The sequence below is a fragment of the Urocitellus parryii genome, chromosome 6, assembly GCF_045843805.1.
Source record: "Urocitellus parryii isolate mUroPar1 chromosome 6, mUroPar1.hap1, whole genome shotgun sequence".
NCBI lineage: Eukaryota > Metazoa > Chordata > Mammalia > Rodentia > Sciuridae > Urocitellus > Urocitellus parryii.
This window is the reverse complement of record NC_135536.1, coordinates 14239811-14262085: the sequence shown is the minus strand read 5'-3', so window position 1 is coordinate 14262085 and position 22275 is coordinate 14239811. Positions and strand designations below refer to the sequence as shown.

At 39.1% G+C, this 22275-nt stretch overlaps 1 protein-coding gene across 1 annotated transcript in view; it reads right to left on the bottom strand.

The window, feature by feature from the left end:
• Rps6ka5 (ribosomal protein S6 kinase A5) overlaps positions 1 to 22275 on the bottom strand; it is a 174146-nt gene that overhangs the window by 111042 nt on the left and 40829 nt on the right. The window contains exon 2 of the mRNA XM_026394225.2: positions 2693 to 2764. Coding sequence (XP_026250010.1) covers positions 2693 to 2764 — 72 coding nt within the window. The remainder of the gene's footprint in view (positions 1 to 2692; positions 2765 to 22275) is intronic.

Genomic DNA, 22275 nt, shown 5'->3' with positions numbered 1-22275 from the left:
CTGACAAGTTATCACAAACATTATTCTTAAGGGAAACAAGAAACCATGATTCTGTAACTCTCTTTACCCTGGGAGAAGATGCTGCCTTTGAAAATAGAAAACAAAGGTAGAGATGAAAGACATTATTTTGTCATTATTTGAAATCATTACTTCTTAGGTCTATGGTATGGTGGGGCTACTTGGGTTTTTTGGTTGTTATTGTTGCTTTGTTGTTTTTTGCAGTACTAGGGTTTGAACCCAGGCTTTATCCCAACTAGGCAAGCTCTCTACACTGAGCTACGTCCTAGGCCTTTTTAAAGGTTTCATTTTGAGTCAGGGTCTCACTAAGTTGCCCAGGCAGGCTGCAAACCTAGGATCCTCTGCCCAGCCTTTCAAATAGCTGGGATTATAGGTGTGCACCACCACTGCTGTATGGTTGCTTTACATTTGTTTAATTTTGTTTTTGAAATCCACCTTTATGAATGATCCAAAGGTCAGAATGCACTAGAAAAATCTCCAAGTTGACAGTTATGCTAAACTCTTTCTAACAAGGTGCTTATTATAGGATTCATTCATGGTAACTGTAAAGCTGACTCTACATAATATACTAACTACTCAGGAGGTTCACGAAGACTGAGGATGGCAAAACCCTAGCCATGAAAGCTCATTATTAAGTAACCGAAAGACAGGTGAATTTAAACCTGTGCATGGGAGGCTAGAGCAATGGCTGGGACTGACAGTGGAAGCCTAGGAAAAAGCCTTTTTTTCCTGCTGCAAGGTTTGGCATTTTGGAAGGTATAGACCATACCCTCAAAGGACAACTGCAGTCCACCTATCAGGGCAGTGATGCTAATCTTATTTTTTTTTTATGATCTATTCATGGAATACTTTATTTAAAGACTTTCAACTAATTATAAGTCCATACATAGTGGATATTATGTCTTTCTGATGAACAAAACTTTTTTATTTATATATAGCAGTGGAATGCATTACAATTCTCATTACACATATACAGCACAATTTTTCATATCTCAGGTTGTATACAGAGTATATTCATACCAATTCATGTCATCATACCTGTATTTTGGATAATAATGATCCTGACATTCCACCACCATTAATAACCCCATGCCCCCTCTCTTCCCCTCAAATCACTCTGCCCTATCTAGAGTTCGTCTATTCCTCACATGCTCCCTCTCCCTATCCCACTATGAATCAGCCTCCTTATATCAAAGAAAACATTTGGCATTTGGTTTTTTGGGATTGACTAACTTCACTTAGCATTATCTTCTGTAACTCCATCCATTTACCTGCAAATGCCATGATTTTATTCTCTTTTATTGCTGAGTAATATTCCATTGTGTATATATGCAAGATTTTTTTAATCCATTCATCTATTGAAGGGCATCTAGGTTGGTTCCAGAGTTTAGCTATTGTGAATTGTGCTGCTATAAACATTGATGTGGCTGTGTCCCTGTAGTATGCTGTTTTTAAGTCCTTTGGGTATAGACCTAGGAGAGGGATAGCTGGGTCAAACGGAGGTTCCATTGCCAATTTTCCAAGGAATCTCCATACTGCTTTCCATATTGGCTGCACCAATTTGTAGTCCCATAAGCAGTGTATGAGTGTACCTTTTCCCCCACATCCTCGCCAACACTTATTGTTGTCTATCTTCATAATAGCTGCCATTCTTACTGGAGTGAGATGAAATCTTAGAGTGGTTTTGATTTGCATTTCTCTAATTGCTATTGATGATGAACATTCCTTCAACGAGAGAATACATTTTCTTCTCAGCAGCACATGGCTCCTATTTCTATATATGTCTATATTCTGATAATTATATAATTGTTATAGTTCTTTGTTAGATTTGATATTGTATCTCTCTCTTTTTATTGTACCATAAACATACTTTTACACTTGCAGTCCCTATTTTTCTATAATAAATATTGCAACATCAAAAAAAGAGATGGGGATCTCTTCAACCACACAGACTGGCTAGCTCCAAGGCCAGCCCTGACTCCCAAGTAGCAGAGCAGAGGTAGGCATGGGCACATGTAAAGCAGAAACTCATCAACACATTACCACCCAGAGATCACCACTGCTACCATTTTGGTTTTTATCCCAAGATTTTTCTACATATATAAATATACACAGACATTTATTCACATAGTTATTTAATTATGGAAATTGGATATTGTGTATTCTCTTTGGTAGCCTATTTTTCAACTTATGACTTTTTGGAGAGCTTTCCAAAATGTAAATAAATACAGACAATTTCAATCCTATTATATAGCTGACAGGTCCATGTTCCATTTATCCAAACCCTTACTGTTGGGTTTCTGAAGGGATTTGGGTTTTTCATTACTACAAATGATGTATGTTGAGTATCAGTAGCACTGAGGGAAGACTAAATGAGTCAATCAATATAAAGCATTTCACAGAATAGCTGGATGTCTAAAAGTGTTAGTGTATTCTTTCTGAGGTTGAATTAATTTATATTCACAACAGCAAGGGAAAATATTCTTTAATTCTTAGAATTTTTGCCTTTTTATTTCTTTTGTGAATGATTTGTTTGTAATCCTCGTCCTATTGGATTCCACAAGCTTCTAAAATTTTCATTGACTTCTGCACTGGGGATATCAATTCTGGTTATAGGGATAACAAGTGTTCTTTTTCCTTACTTAAGAAAAAAAGGAATAAACTTACAACTTACCTCCAGTTCCTAGAACCTTCAGGAGCTCAAAATTTTCAATTCCAACCTTCTCTGCATGTCCTGTTAAATTAGCTAAAAAGAAAGACAGAGAGAGAGAGAGAGAAATAATTAAGGGGCTCACAACAGGACAGGTCCCATGGGGCTTCTGATGTACCAGTAAAGTTCTATATCTTGGCCTGGGTGATTAAACCACCGAGCACTTTATAATTTACTTGTTAAGTGGCATAGCTACATTTTGTACAATTTTATGTTTTACATTACAATAAAACTTTTTTAAAAATTTAACTAGATAATGGTACCAAAAGTTAACATAAAGTATTAAAAGACTCACTATGGACCAATATAATCTGAAAATAAACAAAAATTCTAACATATATACTAAAAAGAAAATTTGACAGATTTAGAAGATATATTTATTGATTCAGTAAATATTTACTGAGCATCAAATGCCATCCTTAGCTCTAGGTTGGGTCCATTTCTGCCACTAAGAATATGTCACTGTCACCTGCACACATGGCGTCTCAGCCACCTCACCTCTGAAGAGCAAGCACTGGCTGGGTGCAAACTAAGATCCCTCTACCTCTAACATTCTAGGACTATGTTTAAAATATAAATTCTCCAAAAACATATTCTATCCTCCACAAACTTTATAATAAGCACTTTCCACTGAATTCTGGTCCTATCAATGAGAGGTTAAAAGGTGCTGTGATTGGGGAGGCAAGGGGAGTAGAGTACTCTGGGAGTCAGTTTGGAAATGGCTGGCTTTTACAAAGTTAAATACTTACCTAAGTGCTAAATGTCACAGATTCTGTACCACACATCTTCAAGATTTAGATAATGCATTTGTCAACTTATTTGAGTACAAGATTCCTATTGTGGCAATGTTATAAATATTATCTGAACTAGCATTCTATGGAAATGGTGAAGAATGGAGCCAGGGTTGGGGATGTAGCTCAGTGGCAGAATGCTTGTATAGCATGTGCAAGGCCTGGGTTCAATCCTCTGCACCACAAACACACACACACACACACACACACACACACACACACAAAGACGTGAACCAAATCCCAATTCTACCACTTAAAAGTTGTGTGGCTTTAAACAAGTTACTTCTCCGTGTCTCAGTTGAGGATAATAAAAATATCTATTCCCAAAGTGCACTGATGTTTGAAATTTAATTTGAAAAGCATTTAAAAATTAAAATGACTGATAAATATAGATATGAATAGACATGTCATAAAGTAAATATCACAAAAATTTGATTGCTGAGTCTAGATAATAAGTATAAGAGTATTCAACAGAAAATTCTCTCAAATTCTCTGTGTATTTTTTAATGTCTATATTAAAATGACAAAAAAATAAATAAGACCTACCTCACAGGGTTTTGATGAGGATCAAATAAATTAAACTCACACAGTGCTTGATGCGTGTTCATAAGCAGTAGTGTGTCACAAATTATTGCTTTGAAACTGACTGCAACTTTAAGAGAATTAGACTTAACCCAAACTTTTAGAATTAAATATTAGGGGAGGCAGATGATGATGATGGTTTTAGCTGCTGAATTGTGTGAATTCTGTATCCACAATGGAAATTCATTTCTTGTCAGATGTGTAGTTTGCAAATATTTCCTCCCATTCTATAGGTCGTCTCATCACTTGGTTGACGTTTTAATTGATACAACTCCATTTGTCAACTTTTCCTTTTGTTGCCTGCCCATCTGGGAATGTAGCCAAAAACTCTTTGCCCAGGCCAATGTCCTGAAAAGCTTCTCCTGTTTTCTTCTAGTAGCTTCAAGGTTTTCAGTCATTTTTTTTGACATGTTTTTTGTTTGTTTGTTTGTTTGTTTTTTAAAGAGAGAGAGAGAGAGAGAATTTTAATATTTATTTTTTAGTTTTCGGCGGACACAGCATCTTTGTTTGTAAGTGGTGCTGAGGATCGAACCTGGGCCGCACGCATGCCAGGCGAGCGCGCTACCGCTTGAGCCACATCCCCAGCCCCAAGGTTTTCAGTCTTAACATTTAAGTCTTTGATCCATTTTGAGTTGATATTTGTAACTGGTGAGAGTCAGAGGTACAACCATTGTTTATGGTATTATTAGTTGTGATATATTGTTCTGGGCTTATAAAGTCTACAACAGTTGTTTGTATGATACGATTTGCAAAGAAATTAAGAAAGGGGAAGAGAGAGTCTCTTCTATTGTTCACATATTTGCCATATTTGATGATCATACTCTTCGGGGATCCAAAATTTCATCTGTCATCACTCCCCCTTAACCTTGAAGAACTTCCTTTGACATTTCTTATGGTATAGGTGATAAATTCTCTGATATTTCTTTATCTGAAAAAATCTTTATTCATCTTCATTAAAATGTTATTGATATGTAATTCATATGCTGTAAAATTCACCCTTTTAAAGTGTACAATTCAGTGGTGTTTAATATATTCACAAGGGTGTGCTATCATCACTGCTAATTCCAGAATCACTGTTGTTCTTGAAGGCGTATTTTTTGGTAGACAATTCTGGTTTAACAGGCTTTTTTCTTTTCTTCTAGTACTTGACCCGTGTTCATTTGCTCTCGGCCGTCATGGAGTCTGAGGTGGAGTCAGTGATTAGCCCGCTCCTTAGTTTGAAATGCATCCTTCTCTCATTGCTCTTTACTTCAGCTTTCAACAGTCTCCCAATGATGTATCTTAACACAGATTTCTTTGGGTTCATTCTGTCTGGTATTCTTTGAGTATCTCTTAGAAATTTGTAAATTTCTCTTCTTGATCAAATCTGGGAAATTCTGGCCTTAATTTTTCAAATATTTTTCTATCCCATTCTCTTTCCACATTCTTTCTTCAAGTTCACTTGCTTTTTCTTTTGCATTTTTATTCAACTGTTGAATCAATTCAGTGAACTTTTATATTTCATGCATTATTTTCCATTTCCAGAACTTCCATTTAGTTCTTTTTCATTGGTTTTATTTGTCTGATTTTCCTATATTTTTTCCTTCTGAGAGAGTATCATTTTATTTTGTTAAGAATACTGTAAAAACATCTTAAAAATTCTTATCTACTATTTCCAGTATCACATTCACCCTGGGAGAAGCCTTAATGATTTTCTTTCCTCTTGGGATATGTTCCATTTTCATGACTATTAACATGTAGGGTAATTTTGGATTGTATCCTGAATAGTGTAAATGTTACTTGTGAAGAGCCCAATTTCTCCAGTGAGTGTCACTTCTTTTGTTTTAGTAGACAAATACCTTGATGTGGCTTGACTTGAATTTTAAACTTGTTTCTATGGAAGCAGCTCCAGTCCCAGCTGAGATTTCTTACCTTTAGCTGAGTTACTCGGAGTCTGACACATTCATGCTTAGTTCAAAGGTTAGTCAGAGATGTGGTGCACAAAATCTGAGGATGACCTCCTCTCCCTCTTCTTCCTCTGGGATTCTACTATCGTCACTTGTTAGGGTTCCCCAGTTTCATTTTCTAGTTTCCCTAACCAGAAGACTGCTATTTTTCCACTGGAGTCCCCACAGCGTGGAACATACATAACCGGATCAGTGTAAAAGCAAAGCTACTTCTTAAAAGCACCACTCCTTCCCTCCTCCAACTGTGGACTCCGCACCAGAGCTATTTGCTTCTGTTTATTCTCAAATGCTTTCAGATATCAGCATTTGAGAATAAACAGGACATCAGAGATTAGGATTTCCATGGGCAGACTGGCCATTCTCTTGCACTTCTCCCTTCCAGGTATGCAGTAGTTAGCTAAGCAGGTTTAGGGTTGCCTTGAGACCTGGGGCTATGGTTTTATCTTTGTGTCACTTCCTCCCTCAAATTTATTATGTTGAAATCCTAATCTCTAATGTGCTGATATTTGTTTTTGAATTAGGCTTTTCTCAAAAGGCACCCTTCAGTAGTGGGTTTTATTCTAACATTACAAGAAGCAAAAGTCTTCTTGCAGTCAACATTATAACAGTAATTCCTCTTTCAACCTCTACCTGCACAAGTTAATTTAAAAGAATAAAATCAAATAAAAACCGTGATATGATATAGATCCATCTCAGAGATCTTGAATTTAATATCCATATGATTCTTTCTTTTGCATTATATCCACTAGGCAAAGTAAGTGGCCATACATATGGAAGCAATTCAGTAGGAAGCTCAATCATATATAGGCACAGGAGTATTTAATTGTAAATATTTTTTCACTGTATCAATGACAAAATACATGAAAGCAAATGGGTCAAGGCTGTGGCTCAGTGGCAGAGCTTGTGCTTATTAGCATGTGAAAAGCCCTACCTAGGTTCCATCTTCAGCACACACAAAAAAGCAAATGAAAAACACATATTCAAGCATGTGAATGTAAGTGTCTAAACAGTTCTCATTTCTATGCTATTATTTTGTCATTATGATTAAAGCCTTTGAACATGAAAGTCTAAAAATAAACTATATTTCTCTTAATTAAGTTGTTAACCTAAGAACAAGAGATCCAACTTTCCAGCAACAATACTAACATTTATTAGAACAAGTCTTAAAATATTTACACATTTTATTTCACCCCAGAGGTGATATAAACATCACTGATTGCAGAAAAATCTTCTGCGATGAGAGTCACTCACATGCCTTAGTAAGTTTGAAGTAGGTTAATCAGAAGACATGCTGCTACCTTCATGCCTGGGACCATTTTATCAAAACAACCTGTACTCTTGGGAGAGAATTAAGAATGGCCATTGTTTTACTTTATACTCAGAAGGACATGAAGGTACCTTACTGTGGCTGTAGGAGAAAAAGAACTTTGCTTCTGATCCTATGCTAGGCATGCCTCTGCTTGACCCCCTTTCTAATTTTCCCCAAAGGTGAGACAGTTACAAATCTAACCATTCAGAAGTCTAAAACTCTGAAGGTCCACCTAGTAGTAGGTGAGCCACTGTGTCAAAAGATCAGCCTCGGGCTATGCTGTAGCTCAGTGGTAGAGCACTTGCCTAGCATGTGTGAAGCACTGGGTTCAATTCTCAGCACCACAGATAAATAAAATAAAGGTACACTGACAACTAAAAAAAACAGATCAGTCTCCACACAGGTATTTGGTTTTGGCCTCAAATTTCGGTTGTGGTCTGATCGCTGAGGCAGACTGGCCATTCTCTGGCACTTCTCCCTTTCAGGTATGCAGCAGTTAGCTAAGCAGGTTTAGGGTTGCCTTGAGACCTGGGGCTATGGTTTTAATGTTGTATCACCTCCTCCCTCAAACTCATTATGTTGAAATCCTATTCTCTAATGTGCTGATATTGGGAAAAAGGGCCTTTGGAAGCAGCAGGGTCAGAAGGTGGAGTCCTCACCAAGGATTAGTGCCCTAATGAAAACTGTGAGACAGGAGAAAGCAAGCTTCCTTTTTTGCTCTGCCTTCCACCACACAAGGACACAATGAGAAGACAGCCATCTCCAAATCAGGAAGCAGACCTTCACCAGTGATGGTAGCTACCAGCACCTTGAACTTGTATCTGCCAGCTTCCAGAACTGCGAGAAATACATTGTTGTTTATACCACTCAGTCTGGGGTATTTTTGCTATAGAAGCCTGAACTAAGACACCTGGGGTTCACTCAATACTTTGTTCTCCCTTCTAGCCCTCTAAGCCACATGCTTGAACATGCTGGTCTGGTCCCCAGACTGGGATTAGATGGGGTTGAGAGGGACATAGGAAGCCTCACTGAGACCTCAGCCTAAACAACTTGTATCAATATATCTTTCATAAAGTGGAGTCCCACACGGGTGTGCTGGGAACACACTCTGCTCCTCCCGGGTGGCACTCTGATTCCACTTGCTCCTGTCATTGCAGACAGACCCCTTGTGGCTCCTGAGGGGACACAGCAGGCTGGCCTACAGAGCAGGGTTTTTGCATTTCTGGCTATAACACACAATGGCACTAAACCTCACCATCAGCCTCTAAAACCTAACAAGAGGATTAATTCCTTCCCACAGAAACAATGCCACAGAAAAACCCTTCACAAAACAAAACCAAAGAATATTAATAAACTTAAAAAACCTAACCCTGGAGCTGGTCAGCTGGCACGAGATAGCACGACCACACCAGTTGTTTACAGGTGGCTTCGACTCTGAGCCACATCACATGAGTTGTTAACTATTAATAACCTGGACCAACACAATACTTGGATCTTTTCAAGGTCTACTTTAAGCCTGGCTCTTTTATTAATCAGATTAGTCACCTCTTGTCAAAAGCTTTTATCATTTTTTTAAAATTTTTTTTATTGTTAGTTGTTCAAAACATTACAAAGCTCTTGACATATCATATTTCATATATTTGATTCAAGTGGATGATGAACTTCCATTTTTTTTACATTAATGAATTATTGAGTTTAATCATTTAGAAAAGAAAGATAGAAACAAGTTTTCGTGCTTTCACAAAGCAATTATAATCAATTTTTCTTCTTATTAAAATATGAGGAGCTGGCGATGTGGCCCTGTGGCCCAGTGGTAGAGTGCTTTCCTGAGGGGGGGGTAGAGGAGGAGGGGGGGTAGAGGAGGAGGGAGGGAGGGAGGAGGGAGAAAAGGAAAGAAGGAAAACATTGGAATCAGCCCACTAAAAAGCTTTCCACTTATTGATGAGACTTGTTTTCCTATAATGCATATTCCTTGGTTAGGTGATCACTTTTTTAATATTTATTTTTTAGTTGTAGGTGGACACAATATATTTATTTCATTTTTTTAATGTGGTGCTGAGGATTGAACCCAGTGCCTCACACATGCTAGCTAAGCACTCATCCACTGAGCCACACCCCAGTCCCAAGTGATCACTTTTAAAACTGAATTTAATCCTTTCATAAGAAATCAACTTTTTTTTTACATGTCAAAACTCAAATGAATTTTCAATATTAAAATGATTCACTTTAAAGACAGTCTGAATATTAACAGCTTTTAAAGGAGAATATCATAAAATAGATATAAAATAATTGGTTCCTTACACAGTGATTGAACTTCCACCCCTCCTGTATTTAATAAATAAATAATAATCTGTCTATATGTACTGTGACAAAATTTGACTAATTTTCCAATTTTTACTCTAGCAAGATATATTTAAAAATTTAACATAATACCTATTTTAAGTGTATCATTCACTGATATTAAATGCACTCACAGGGGCCGGCCTTGTGGCTCAGTGGTAGAGCACTTGCCTAGCATGTATGAAGTGCCTGGGATCAATTCTCAGCACCACATATAAATAAATTAATTAATTAATAATGGCATTGTATCCATCTACAATTAAAAAACTTTTGTGGGGAGGGGGATACTGGGAATTGAACTCAGGGGCACTCGAACACTGAGCCACATTCCCAGCCCTATTTTGTATTTTATTTAGAGACAGGGTCTCACTGAGTTGCTTAGCACCTTGCTTTTGCTGAGGATGGCTTTGAATTCATGATCCTCCTGCCTCAGCCACCCAAGCCACCGGGATTCCAGGCTTGAACCACTACACCCGAATAAAAAAAAAATTTTTTAAATACACTCATGATGTGCAACCATCTCTACCAGTTATCCCTGCAACTTGTCATGTAAGACTAAAACTCTATCCACTGAACACTTCCCAATCCCTGGCAACCGATTCCACTTTGTGTCTCCATGATTTTGTCTCAGATAAGGATCTCACTGAAGAGGAATCCAGCTGGCTTACTCCACTTGGCATATGGCCCTTAAGTTTCATTCGAACTGAAGCACGTGTAAGAATCCTCTTCATTTTTAAAGCAGAATAATATTCCATTCTATCTGCCACTTTTGTTTATCCATTCATCTGTCAAGGGACACCTGGGGTGCTTCCATGCTTTAACATTGTGAATAATGCTGCTATGCATGGGGTGTACAGATACCTCCATTCTTATGGCAACTGAAATCCTATGGAAGTGGAATTGTTGGATCAAATGGTCATTCTAATTTTAATTTTTGGAGAAAATTCTATACTGTTTTCATAGATGTGTTTTTTACATTCTTACCAACACCTGTTATTTTCTATTTTTTTTATGTTAGCCCTCCTGATGGGTATGAGGTACGATTAGTCTAACTTTAAAAACAGTACATTTAAGCTAAAAGGATAATTGGTATGTGTCCAAGATTTAAATAACTTTGTTACAGTTTTTTTTCATTATAAAATAATCCAGGTTCTTTTCTAACAAAAAGATACTACAGACAGGCCTGAAGTAGACCTTGAAAATCCCTCATAACCGCAACACTCGATGATAACTTATTGTTAGCCTTTGGCATATTCTTCTTGGCATATTTCAACCATGAACCTATGACTGATAAATGACTTCTTAATCCAGCTTTCTAGATAATTATATTGCCAAATGTAATTTGTAATGCATATTATCTATGTTTTTTTTTAAGTTGTGAAATGTTTAACTTGGAACTTCCCACTCTTAGAGAGGAAAACAATCAGTGAAAACACATTTTTTCAATTCTGTTGCCATAGTTTCTGCTAAGCTGCATAAATGTAATTGCACAGACCATGTGCTGAAATCATTTGATTAGATCCAATGATTCACTTATGTTAAAGCTAAGAAAAGGTTTAATTTAAAAGCACTTTTATAATTAAAGTTGAATAGAGAATGATGCTTTAAGCCATTTCAAATTTGCTTCTTAGTATGTAATTAAGGTACTCCTAAACCAGATTTTCTTTAATAAATTAATCTTTTATCAAACTTGACTATGTTAGAGATGTAATTTAATAAACAAGTTTATGGAGCCTGTGGGCATGAATATCATCATCATCTAAGGCTGGTCAGAAAAGTTCACTGAGAATACACATCCTCGTACACTCATTTAACAAATATTTATGAATGCCTAATAAAGGCTAGGCCCTAGGTTAGGTGTGAGGTCTTGCTCGAAGTGCAGCATCTATACTGGTAAAAATGAGAGGATGGCTGGAGAATTCTAGGCCAGAAGACTATCTGGAGCAAATGTATAGGTGGGAATAACTATTTTCTTAGTAGAAAATAATAAGAAAACTGTTCTAATTCACTCTATTATGTAATGTGGGGGAAAATAAAAGCATAATATAAAATAGATACATGGAACTAGCTGATTCAAAACCTGCAATGCCAGACTGATGACTCTGAACTGAATCTGTAAGAAATAATAGATCTTGACATGATAAAAGCATGTTTTAGAAAAATTACTCTGGCAGTAGTGTGCTAGGAGGATAGAAGAAAAGAAAAACTAATGCTAAATGATGATGATGTTATTGCAGACAAAGGTGCCATAAACATACACTGGAGAAAAGATAGCCTGTTCAACAAATAGTGCTGGGAAAACTGGAAATCCTTATGTAGTAGAATGAAATTTAATCTCTGTATCCTACCTTGTACAAAACTCAACTCAAAGTGGATCAAGGACCTGGACATTAGACCAGAGACTTTGTGTCTGCTAGAAGAAAATGTAGGCCCAACTCTTCATCATGTCAGCTTAGGAACAAACTTCCTCAACAAGACTCCAAAAGTGCAAGAAGTAAAATCAAAAATCAATAAATGGGATGGTATCCAACTAAAAAGCTTCTTCACAGCAAAGGAAACCATCAAGAATGTGAGCAGAGCACCTACAGAAAGGGAGAAAATCTTTGCCACCTGCATCTCAGAACATTAAATCTCCCAGATATATAAAGAACTCAAAAAAACTTAACACTAAAAAACCAAATAACCCAATCAATAAATGGGTAAAGGAACTAAACAGGCACTCTACTGAAGAAGAAATACAATGGTCAAAAAAAATATTTGGAAAAAAATGTTCAATACCTCCAGCAAATAGAGAAATGCAAATTAAAACTACACTGAGATTTCATGTCACTCTAGTCAGAATGGCAATTAGCAAGAATACAAGTAACAATAAATGTTGGCGAAAATGTTCACTCATACATCACTGATGGAAATACAAATTGGTACAACCACTCTGGAAAGCAGTATGGAGATTCCTCAGAAAACTTGGAACAGAACCACCATTTGACCAAGTTATCTCACTCTTTGGCATATACTCAAAGGACTTAAAATCACTATGCTATAGTGACATGGTCATGTTAATGTATATAGCAGCTCAATTCACAATAAGTTATGGAACCACCTAGGTGCCCTTCAACAGATGAACAGATAAAGAAAATGTGGTACACATACACAATGGATATTACTCAGCCATAAATAAGAATGAAATTGTGGCATTTGCAGGTAAATGGATGGACCTGGAGACTGTCATGCTAAGTGAAACGGTCTCTCTTATATGTGGAGGTTAGTACACAACAAACATGGTGAAGAAGAGAAGTTCAGTAGATTAGACAAAGAGGAATGAAGGGAAGGGAGGGTGGAAGGGAATAGGAAAGAGAGTAGAATGAATTGGACATTACTTTCCTATATTCATCTGCCGCAGTCTGGCTGGGCACAAAATAACCGAGCCGCCATGAGGCACTTGTAGGTTCAAACAGGAACTACTTTATTGCCCAAACTCTCACACGCACTCCACACACGCTTCCCGGGAACTCTCTCACCCTCCACTGGGCTCCTCGAAAACTCAACGGGAACCCCGTGAGAACTCCACGGGAACTCCAAAGTAGCGGGCACCCAAGGCAGCAGGAGCCGCCCTATTGCCAGACAGCAGGGTCTATATACAACTATATACAACTCAATACACAGCCTGTTTCAATCCAGCATCATCCAGACACAGTAATTATACACAGCTTAACTTAATTATCATCATCTTAATGGCTCCCTGGTGTCACCTCTCAACCACTCCTTCCGGCAATGCCATGCGCCATCCGGACTGTGGCTCTCAACATTCATCTATGAATACATGACCATGTAACTCCACATCATGTACAACCAGAAGTCTGGGATCCTAATTAGAACGAGTCATACTCCATGTATGTATAACATGTCAAAGTACACTCCACTGTCATGTGTATTGAAAAAGAATTTTTAAAAAATGGTGGAGCCTTCGGGAGGTGACTTGGCCATGAGGGCAGAGCTCTCACAGATGGAATTAGTGGCCTTATAGAAGAGTTTAAGGGCTGGACACAATGGCACACACCTAAAATCCCAGCTACTCCTGTGAGGCAGGAAGGTTGCAAGTTTGAACTCAACCTCACCAATTAAATCAGACCTTGTCTCAAAATAAAAATAAGAAGTGCTAGAGCTGTAGCTCAATGGTTGAGTGCCCTGATCTTAATTTCCAGTATAGAAAGAAAGGGAGGGAGGGAGGGAGAGAGGAGGAACAAAGGAAGGAAAGAAGGACAGGACAGATAGGCAAGCTTGCGGGAGCCTCAGGCCCTTCCACTGTGTGAGGACATAGCTAGAAGGGGCAATCTATGAAAGAGACAGCTCTCACCAGACACCAGATCTGCTGGTGCCTTGACCTTGCACTTCCCAACCTCCAGAACTGTGAAAACTAAATTTCTGTTGTTTATAAATTAACCAGCCTAAGGTATTTTGTTATGGTAGACCAAACGGACTAAGGCTGTCCCATATTTAAAGTACAAGAAATGCAGGTCTGGTGAATGAACAGCACTATCGTCAGAACAAGGAAGTGGAAAGGGGAAGTTTGGGGTTGCAACACTGCCATGAGGTGAAGGCCAATCATCCCAGCTGGATGCGTGCAGGCAGCGCTAGATGCGGAACTGAAGTTCTGCAGAGACTTTATGCACCACATTATAAGACAGGCAGTGGCTAAAGCTTCAAGAAGCCCCTCAGGAGACTGCACAAAGAGAAAAGTGAGTCTTGACTTCTAGCTGGAGTAAAAAAGCAAGAAGAAAACTGAGTCAGAGAATCAGTCATTAGAAAACTCACTGTACACTAAATCCAACCAAAGACAGAATATCAAAAAACAACGTAAGTATTGATGGAGTAAAACGTAACAGAAGGATGGAAGTGGATGAAGACGGCAGCACCCTAGGGCAGTTCAGTCAACAGTGATTTTTTTTTTTTTTTAAGAACCATTAATAGTGGAAGGATAAGAGCAAAAGCCAGATTCTTTTTTTACAGGGTTGGGTACTGGGGATCAAACTCAGGAGCACTCAACCACTGAGCCACATCCCCAGACCTATTCTGTATTTAATTTAGAGATAGGATCTGAGTTGCTTATCACCTCGCTTTTGCTGAGGCTGGCTTTGAACTTGTGATCCTCCTGCCTCAGCCTCCTGATCCCCTGGGATTAAAGGTGTGCACCACCATACCTGGTGCAAAAGCCAGATTCTAAGAGTATAATCTATATTTTTAAAGTTTAAAAGGTGGAGGGCCATTAAAAAAATAATGAATTATTTCTATGATGATTTATCTTTAAACATACAGTGGTATGACTGTCAAATAGGATAGTGACCACAGAAACAACCTCCTGCAACCCTTTTAAATTCTGAAGTCAAATATCATGGGTGGGACCAAGGTATTCATGGCCATACTCTGGAGAGCAAGAAAAATTGTCCCAGGATCAAAACAACAAACTAGCTGGAAAAACCACTGGATTTTCCATGAAAATACAACCTCGTGGAGCTATAGTATCTTCAAAATCATCAAACTCTTCAATAGCACTACAGCCCAAATCACATCCAGCCTTTTAAAAACAATCTGAAACCTCTTTGTGTCAATGCCAGTGTAACGGGCATCCAACTGCTCACAATAAAAGTTAAACTCAACCTAAAAGCCTATCAATAAACAAAGCTTGAGCCTCAAGTCCACACAGGAAGGCCAGAATATGAGAGTAGGGGTGGAAAAAGAGAACACCACCCTCAAAGAATATAGACAAGGGATGGGGACATAAAAGAGGAACTAAGAGGCAGTAGGAAAGAATCAGATGAAACTTTTTTTTCCAACTTAGAAAGCAGATGGATGGAATGCCCATGAGTAGAGGGGACAGGGGAGCAGGTCCTCCTGGTAGTGATAAATAATGGGATCCAAGGCAGAAAGGGTGGGAGAGGAGAAATAAAGGGTAGAGAGACAGATGAGGATATGCAAAGGTGTCAGAAGCAGGGGACAGAATGACTAAACACAGCCTTGCCGGAGGACAGAACAGCCTCTAAAGGAAGCACTGCAGAAGCAGCGCACTGAAGCAAGAGAATGCCTCACCATCAGCTTGGCCACAGTATGCCACAGAGGATGAAACCAAATCACACAAACTCACCTTAGGAGATACAAACTACTGTAAGCAGAGTAGAAGCACCTGAGATATCTTAATAAAAAAAAATTAAATGTCTAAACAATGGACAGCAAAAGACAGACTGGAGAAACAGTAAAACAACAACAAACCACTCCAAATTGTCAATGTGTTCCTAGCAGTGTCCAAGGGGACAACCTAACCAGTCAACTGAAAAGTCAGGTCCCCTGGGAAGGAGCACCCCTGTGATAGAGAAGGCTGTATCATGCTCTCAGGCCACAATTCATTAGGTATATGAACAGTCACCCATCTCCTTTTTTTCTGATTCCATGTAGCATTTGAGTCTATCATTCTTTTGATTATAATGATAACTTCTAGGCATAAAATCAGGGCATGAAGAGAAAATGCAAGCAGTATCATGACCCAATACTGAATGAGTCCTATTTGCCTGTATCCAGGAACATTTAATTAACAGCAATGTATAAATGACACTGCAGTAAGTATACTGTGTCTGTGTCAATGATTTTCTGATGTTTTTCATTTTGAAAAAGGGATAAGAATTATAAAAAGAGAAAGAAATTTAGTTGTGAATGCAATAGGAAGTACAAAAATCTACTGCTTGTTGCAGCCTAACTGAACTAAAAAGCCATAATTCCCTATAAATGTCTGATCTACAAAACACTGTCAATCTCTAAAATTTAAACTTTGTTCATTCAAAATCCTATTAAACTTCTTTTCTCTGTGTAATATCAGTTCATCAACAAACAAAAATCAAAAAAGGAGAAAAGGGAAACAAAGCCCAAAAACATGTTAATAAAAAAAAGTTCCTGTTTTTGGTGAAGAAAGGAGTTTCAGTCCTGGTCCTTTTTCCCCCATTCCTCAATCATTAGTTTCACCTTCCCCTTTCCAACAGCTTCAGTATTAAAGAAATCTCAGTATTAGTCTCTAACTTCCGAGTTCTGGTACAAAAAGATGAGGGCACCACAGATGGTCCCACTTCCAACATCTGACATAGACTTGCCAACTTTACAATGGTCTAAAAGTGATGATTCAGTAGAAAGGGCACCAAGAATCTTGAGTTTGGATCTTTTCCCCAGGCTGGTGACACCGGGCACGATACTGTCTCCTGGCCCAGGGCAGGGGCAGCCAGCCTCAGTTCCTGGTCAGCCTGCAACCATGAGGAAATGACCTCTGCAGCGCGCCGTGCTGATGAGCTGTGAAGTTCAGTAGGTTAGGCGCAGAGTGTGCTTTCAAAAGTGCAATGGTTAAGCAACATTGTCAGCTTAAACATGGGTCCAGCAGGACTCACCCCATAATCAGTGAGGAGCATCTGTAGGAGGTTTTCCAGAGAAACGGAACCAACAGGGTAACACACACACACACACACACACACACACACACACACACACATTATTATGGAGACCTATGGTCCAAAATCTGCAAGGTGAGCTGGTGGGATGAAGGTGAATGATGTTTAATGCTTCCAGTCTGAGGCTGGCAAACTAGAGACCCAGGAAAGCTCTTGTTCAAGAGGACAGACAGCTATACAACCAGGCAGGGTGATGTTGCAAATGAAGCCTGAGGACAGTGCTGCAGAATTCTTTTTTGCTTGTGGGTAACCAGTCTTTTTGTTCTCTTGAGGCCTTCATCTGATTGCATGAGGCCCACCCACATGTCGGAGGGCAATCTGCCTTATTTGACCTCTATGGACTTAAATGTTAATCTCACCCCCCCAAAAAAACAACCCTCACAGAAACATCCAAAATGTTTGTTTGACCAAATATCCATTGATTCAGCAAAGTTGACACACAAAATCAACCATCACAAGGCCATCCCTTGTTGACCATGCATATTTCCTTTAAATGATATATAATCTCCCAAAAAAGACAATAACAAGGTCATAATATAATATACGACTCTTCTGTGTAAAATGCAGGAACCCTTTCTTCAGAAGAGGAGGCAGAGTCCTTAGATTATGATCACTCTTCTCCTTGATATCTAGTACTTAAATACTATGACACAAACTTAGTACATCTGAGTTTGATAAGGAAATAAGAGAGGGTAGAGCACAAAAATCCTGTTTATATGTATTAACATATACACAAATACATTCATAATGAAATAAGGAAATATCCATGATACTCATTGCTGTAACTGGTTACATGGTGCTAACTAGTACTTATAAACAAACAACTTTCTTCCATTGCCCATTCTGTATGCCTTTTGCCTTCAGCTGGCTCTGCCGATGGTTGTGATCTCCTGGCAAGGTGACTCAAATCTTTGCTCTCTAAAGGTCTGGGCCACGAGGAGTCCTGCCTGAATTGGGGAGTTGTAATTTTCCATTGGCTTTAATCACAGGTTATAGTAATGTTAAGAGACAATTAAAGGAATACTCACAGACTCCAAACACGCGCTTCCTACCTTTACTGCACTACTTTATTGTACTACAACTATATAAGTAGTAGTAAGCCCAAAGTGGCCAGGAGGCAGACTTAACTTCCAGTTGAATGGGGTCATGGCTATTTCTCCTGGTGAAAGCCTTTGGAACTATGCTAAGCCAGCAGGGTATAAAGTTGTAACAGGAAGCAAATGGGATATTAGGAGTAACAGTGAGCAGCGGCACTCTAACTTCCACCACTGGATTCCTGGACTTGAGAGGCCTGCCTGGCTCAGGGAGAAACAGTATCATTAACTAGACGCTGAATCAGAACAAATGCCGGCGTCTGGAGAACCCCACTCATCCCTAGAAGGGACCGGCACCTAAATAGCGCTATAAATGAGTTATCAAAAGGCTATTCCAGCATTCTATCAAGACAACAGCTTCAAGATGGGAGAAAGCATGGTGGGCCTAGCAATGTCCATGGCACAGGCCCACTACCATACTTAAGCTGCTGTGAAGCAAGTTCACTGACCCTGGGTGATGTGTGGAAGACAACAGTGGATGAGGCGTTTGGTTCGTCCTCGGTTGGCAGCTGGACAGAAGGCTAACGCTATCAGAGTGTCTATTACAGCAAGAAGGAAACACTGCCCCTTCCGTGAGGTTAGGGGTGGGCAGCTGTTTCCCTCTCCAGGCAGTGGTCCATATCGAGACTCAGTTGGTCTCCACTATTGGCAGACTGGGCACCTGGCCCAGGCTATTGACAAGTGGGAGCCCATGCTGTTGAACTGGTGTAACTCCACCCTTGGCCATGCTGTTCATGACCCCATTGAACCATGAGAAGGGTGCCTAGGCTGACCACTCTCCATTGAACAGGTTATCCTATCCACTTGACTATCAATATCCTCTCTGTCAAGGTCACCCTTCAGTGAGCAATGACATGGGACAAAAATATCTTCCTGTTTTTTCCAAGTTTAGAGAGCCCTGCACATATTTTTTTTCTCAGATTTCCAATTTCCAACTGTGTTCCTTCCAGGTCTCTGACCATCCAGCCAAACTATCGGCTGTACTCCATAAATCAGCATATAATCTCACATCTGGTCATTTCTCCATCTAAGCAAAGTGAACAATAAAGGGCAATACTCCAGGTCCTGCCCACATGAGGACATCCTTTCTCTACCCTTCAGGGGTCTCAGAGAGGGCTGGAATGCCGTAGGTGTTCACCTGCACATGGTGCCAGCATATCGTACAGTACCAGTATGAACTAGACCCCGGTTTCTTCCTCCTCTGTCAACAGATCATAAGGAACTCCCATGAGACCTTAGGTTCAGGCTGGGAGAGACAGCAGTGGGCAGGAGTGAGGCAAGGGGCATCTGGGCCACTTCTTCAGGGAACTTTGTCTCCAGGACCTGCTTGACCTGACCTCATACATACTGCTTCCATCTGATGACAGAGTGCAGGTACATGTGCCTAACTTTATGGAGGGAAATTTACTTTCTGTTGACCAATTTAAATATTAATCTCATCCAAAAAGACTCACAGAAATACCTAGAATAGCGTTTAACCAAATATGTGGACACCCTAGTTTCAGAAAAGTAAGTAAAACTGTAATAGATGCATGTGTACGTGTATGTATGTGCATGTGTGCATGTGTGTATGTGTGAGCAGTAATAAGAGAAAAAACAAATGGAGAGAATGTTAAAAATCAGGAATTATGAACAAAGATTCTTCAGATTATGAATTAATCAAAAGGTATGTGGATACAAGTTGTCTATTATTTTTGCCATTTGGGGTTTTTAAAAGCTTATGTGTGAAACAATGTTTGAAGGCTTAGAGGAGAAATGATTAGGTTATGAGAGCCTTAACCCAATCAGTGTGTTAATCCTCTGGTAGGGGTTGGTAACTGAAGGCAGGTAGGGTATGGCTACAAGAGGTGGGTCACTGGATATATACATTTTTTTTCCCCCTAGATGAGCAGAGCTCTCTCTGCTTACTGGTTTCTCTGCTTCTTGACCTGCTCTCCTCCACCATACTCTTCCACCATGATGTTCTGTCACACCTCAAGCCCCAAGGAATGGAGCTGGCTGTCTATGGACTGAGACCTCTGAAACCGTGAGCCCCCAAATAAACTTTTCCTCCTCCAAAAAAAAAATAAAAAAATAAAAACTAATTGGCAAAAAGAAAAAAGATAAATGACCAGTGTGCACTGAGATTACGTTTAGAGGCACAAAAGATCTGTGGCTTTTTTTATGGCGACATAATTGTGCTGGTCCCCTAGTCATAAAATCAGAAGCAATGTTTGAGCGAGTGTTGGGGGACAGGTCACACAGGTGTGCGTGAAATGAGAACAGGGGACAGTCCGTGCTGTGTAGCTCCAGTGCTTCTAAGCCCTCCAACAGCACTCCTTGGCTTTTATCTGGTAAGTTGCAGAATTGGGGCTGAGCACTGGGTGGTTGAGAGAACAGCTGAGGCTGACACAGGGGAGGAAGGACAGAAGCAGGCAGGCAGATCCAGTTTCTGTGGTCCCCAGTTTTCTCAGCATTAGATTACATAACTCACTGGGAGTTAAAAGTAACATTTTTTAAAAGCAAAATTATTCTTGAAAAATGAATTGGCAGTAGCCCTATGAAAATTTAGAGCTGTAAGCACAAATTATTACAAACTGATATGGGATTCAAGGCTGCTACCTTTAACTGCCAATAGAAATCAAACTGGCACTATTAGCAGCATGTTGCCTGGAAAATAGAAAAAGGGAAGGGTGTTCACGAAGTACTTTCTGACAACAGAACTGCAGCGGAAAATGAGGCTTTAACTTGGGAGGAACAAATAGCTGCTACAGTTTCCTACATCAAATTGAAATCTGATCTTGGAAACATTATCTTGGACTATTAAATTTAAAAGTACTTCATATCTTACATGAAAAGTGTGGTTCAAAATATATAAACAAACATAAAAATAACATCAGTAGCAGTATGGAAGGTGGGATATACGCCTTGCTGTAATTGTTTCATTCTTTATCATTCCCAAGTTACCTAATTTTTCCTTGCCAAAAGACTGATGCACTATATCTACTGCAAATGAAGTGGGGGTATGGAATGATGCAGGCTGCGGGGGGCAGGGCCGCCTGTGCCTTCTCCATCCAGGCTTGAAGCACACCTGCCTTTAACTTATGTGTCAGACAGTTAATGATTTATAAACTAGCTCTACAGAATCTTGCTTTTAAAAATAGTCTTTTAAAAAATATTAACACTATCCTTTTGGATTTACTGTTTTGTTCCCTAAAATCTCTTTTTTTTTTTTGCAGGGGGGGGCGGTTTACTGGGGATTGAGCTCAGGGGCACTCCACCACTGAGCCACATTCTCAGCCCTATTTTATGTTTTCTATTTAGAGACAGGGTCTCACTGAGTTGCTTAGTGTCTCGCTTTTGCTGGGGCTGGCTTTGAACTTGAGGTCCTCCTGCCTCAGCCTCCTGAGCCCCTGGGATTACAGGCATGCGCCACCTTGCCCAGCTGCTAAAATATCATTTCTTTACATTTTGGCAAATATTAAGTCCAGTGGCCAAGAAATGAAGATTGTAGACTACAGATTTTTCTCTTAAAGTTGCATAGTTTACAATAATTACAAAGTTCCAAATAAATTGTCTATAATAAGAGTGCTTATTTTCCACTGGCCATTTTCATTTGGAAATCCTATATATATTTCTCATACTTTTTAAAATTTATAACATTTATATTTACCAAATCTACACACACACACACACACACACACACACACACACAGCTGCACGTAAAATAGCATATTATCAAGTTACATGCTATTAAAGGCCATAAAAAATTGCAACATTTGAGAATAATACATTAATAAATAATGTTTTACAAAAATAAAGAACAAGTTGTTTTCTAGACGATGTGTATGATGTATCGTTTTTATGTGTGTATATTATAAAACTAGTCTTAGGGGGCTGGGGTTGTAATTCAGTGGTAGAGAACTTGCCTAGCATGTGTGAGGCACTGGGTTCAATTCTCAGCACTATAAATAAATAAATAAATAAATAAATAAATGTCCATCAACAATTACAACTATTAGACA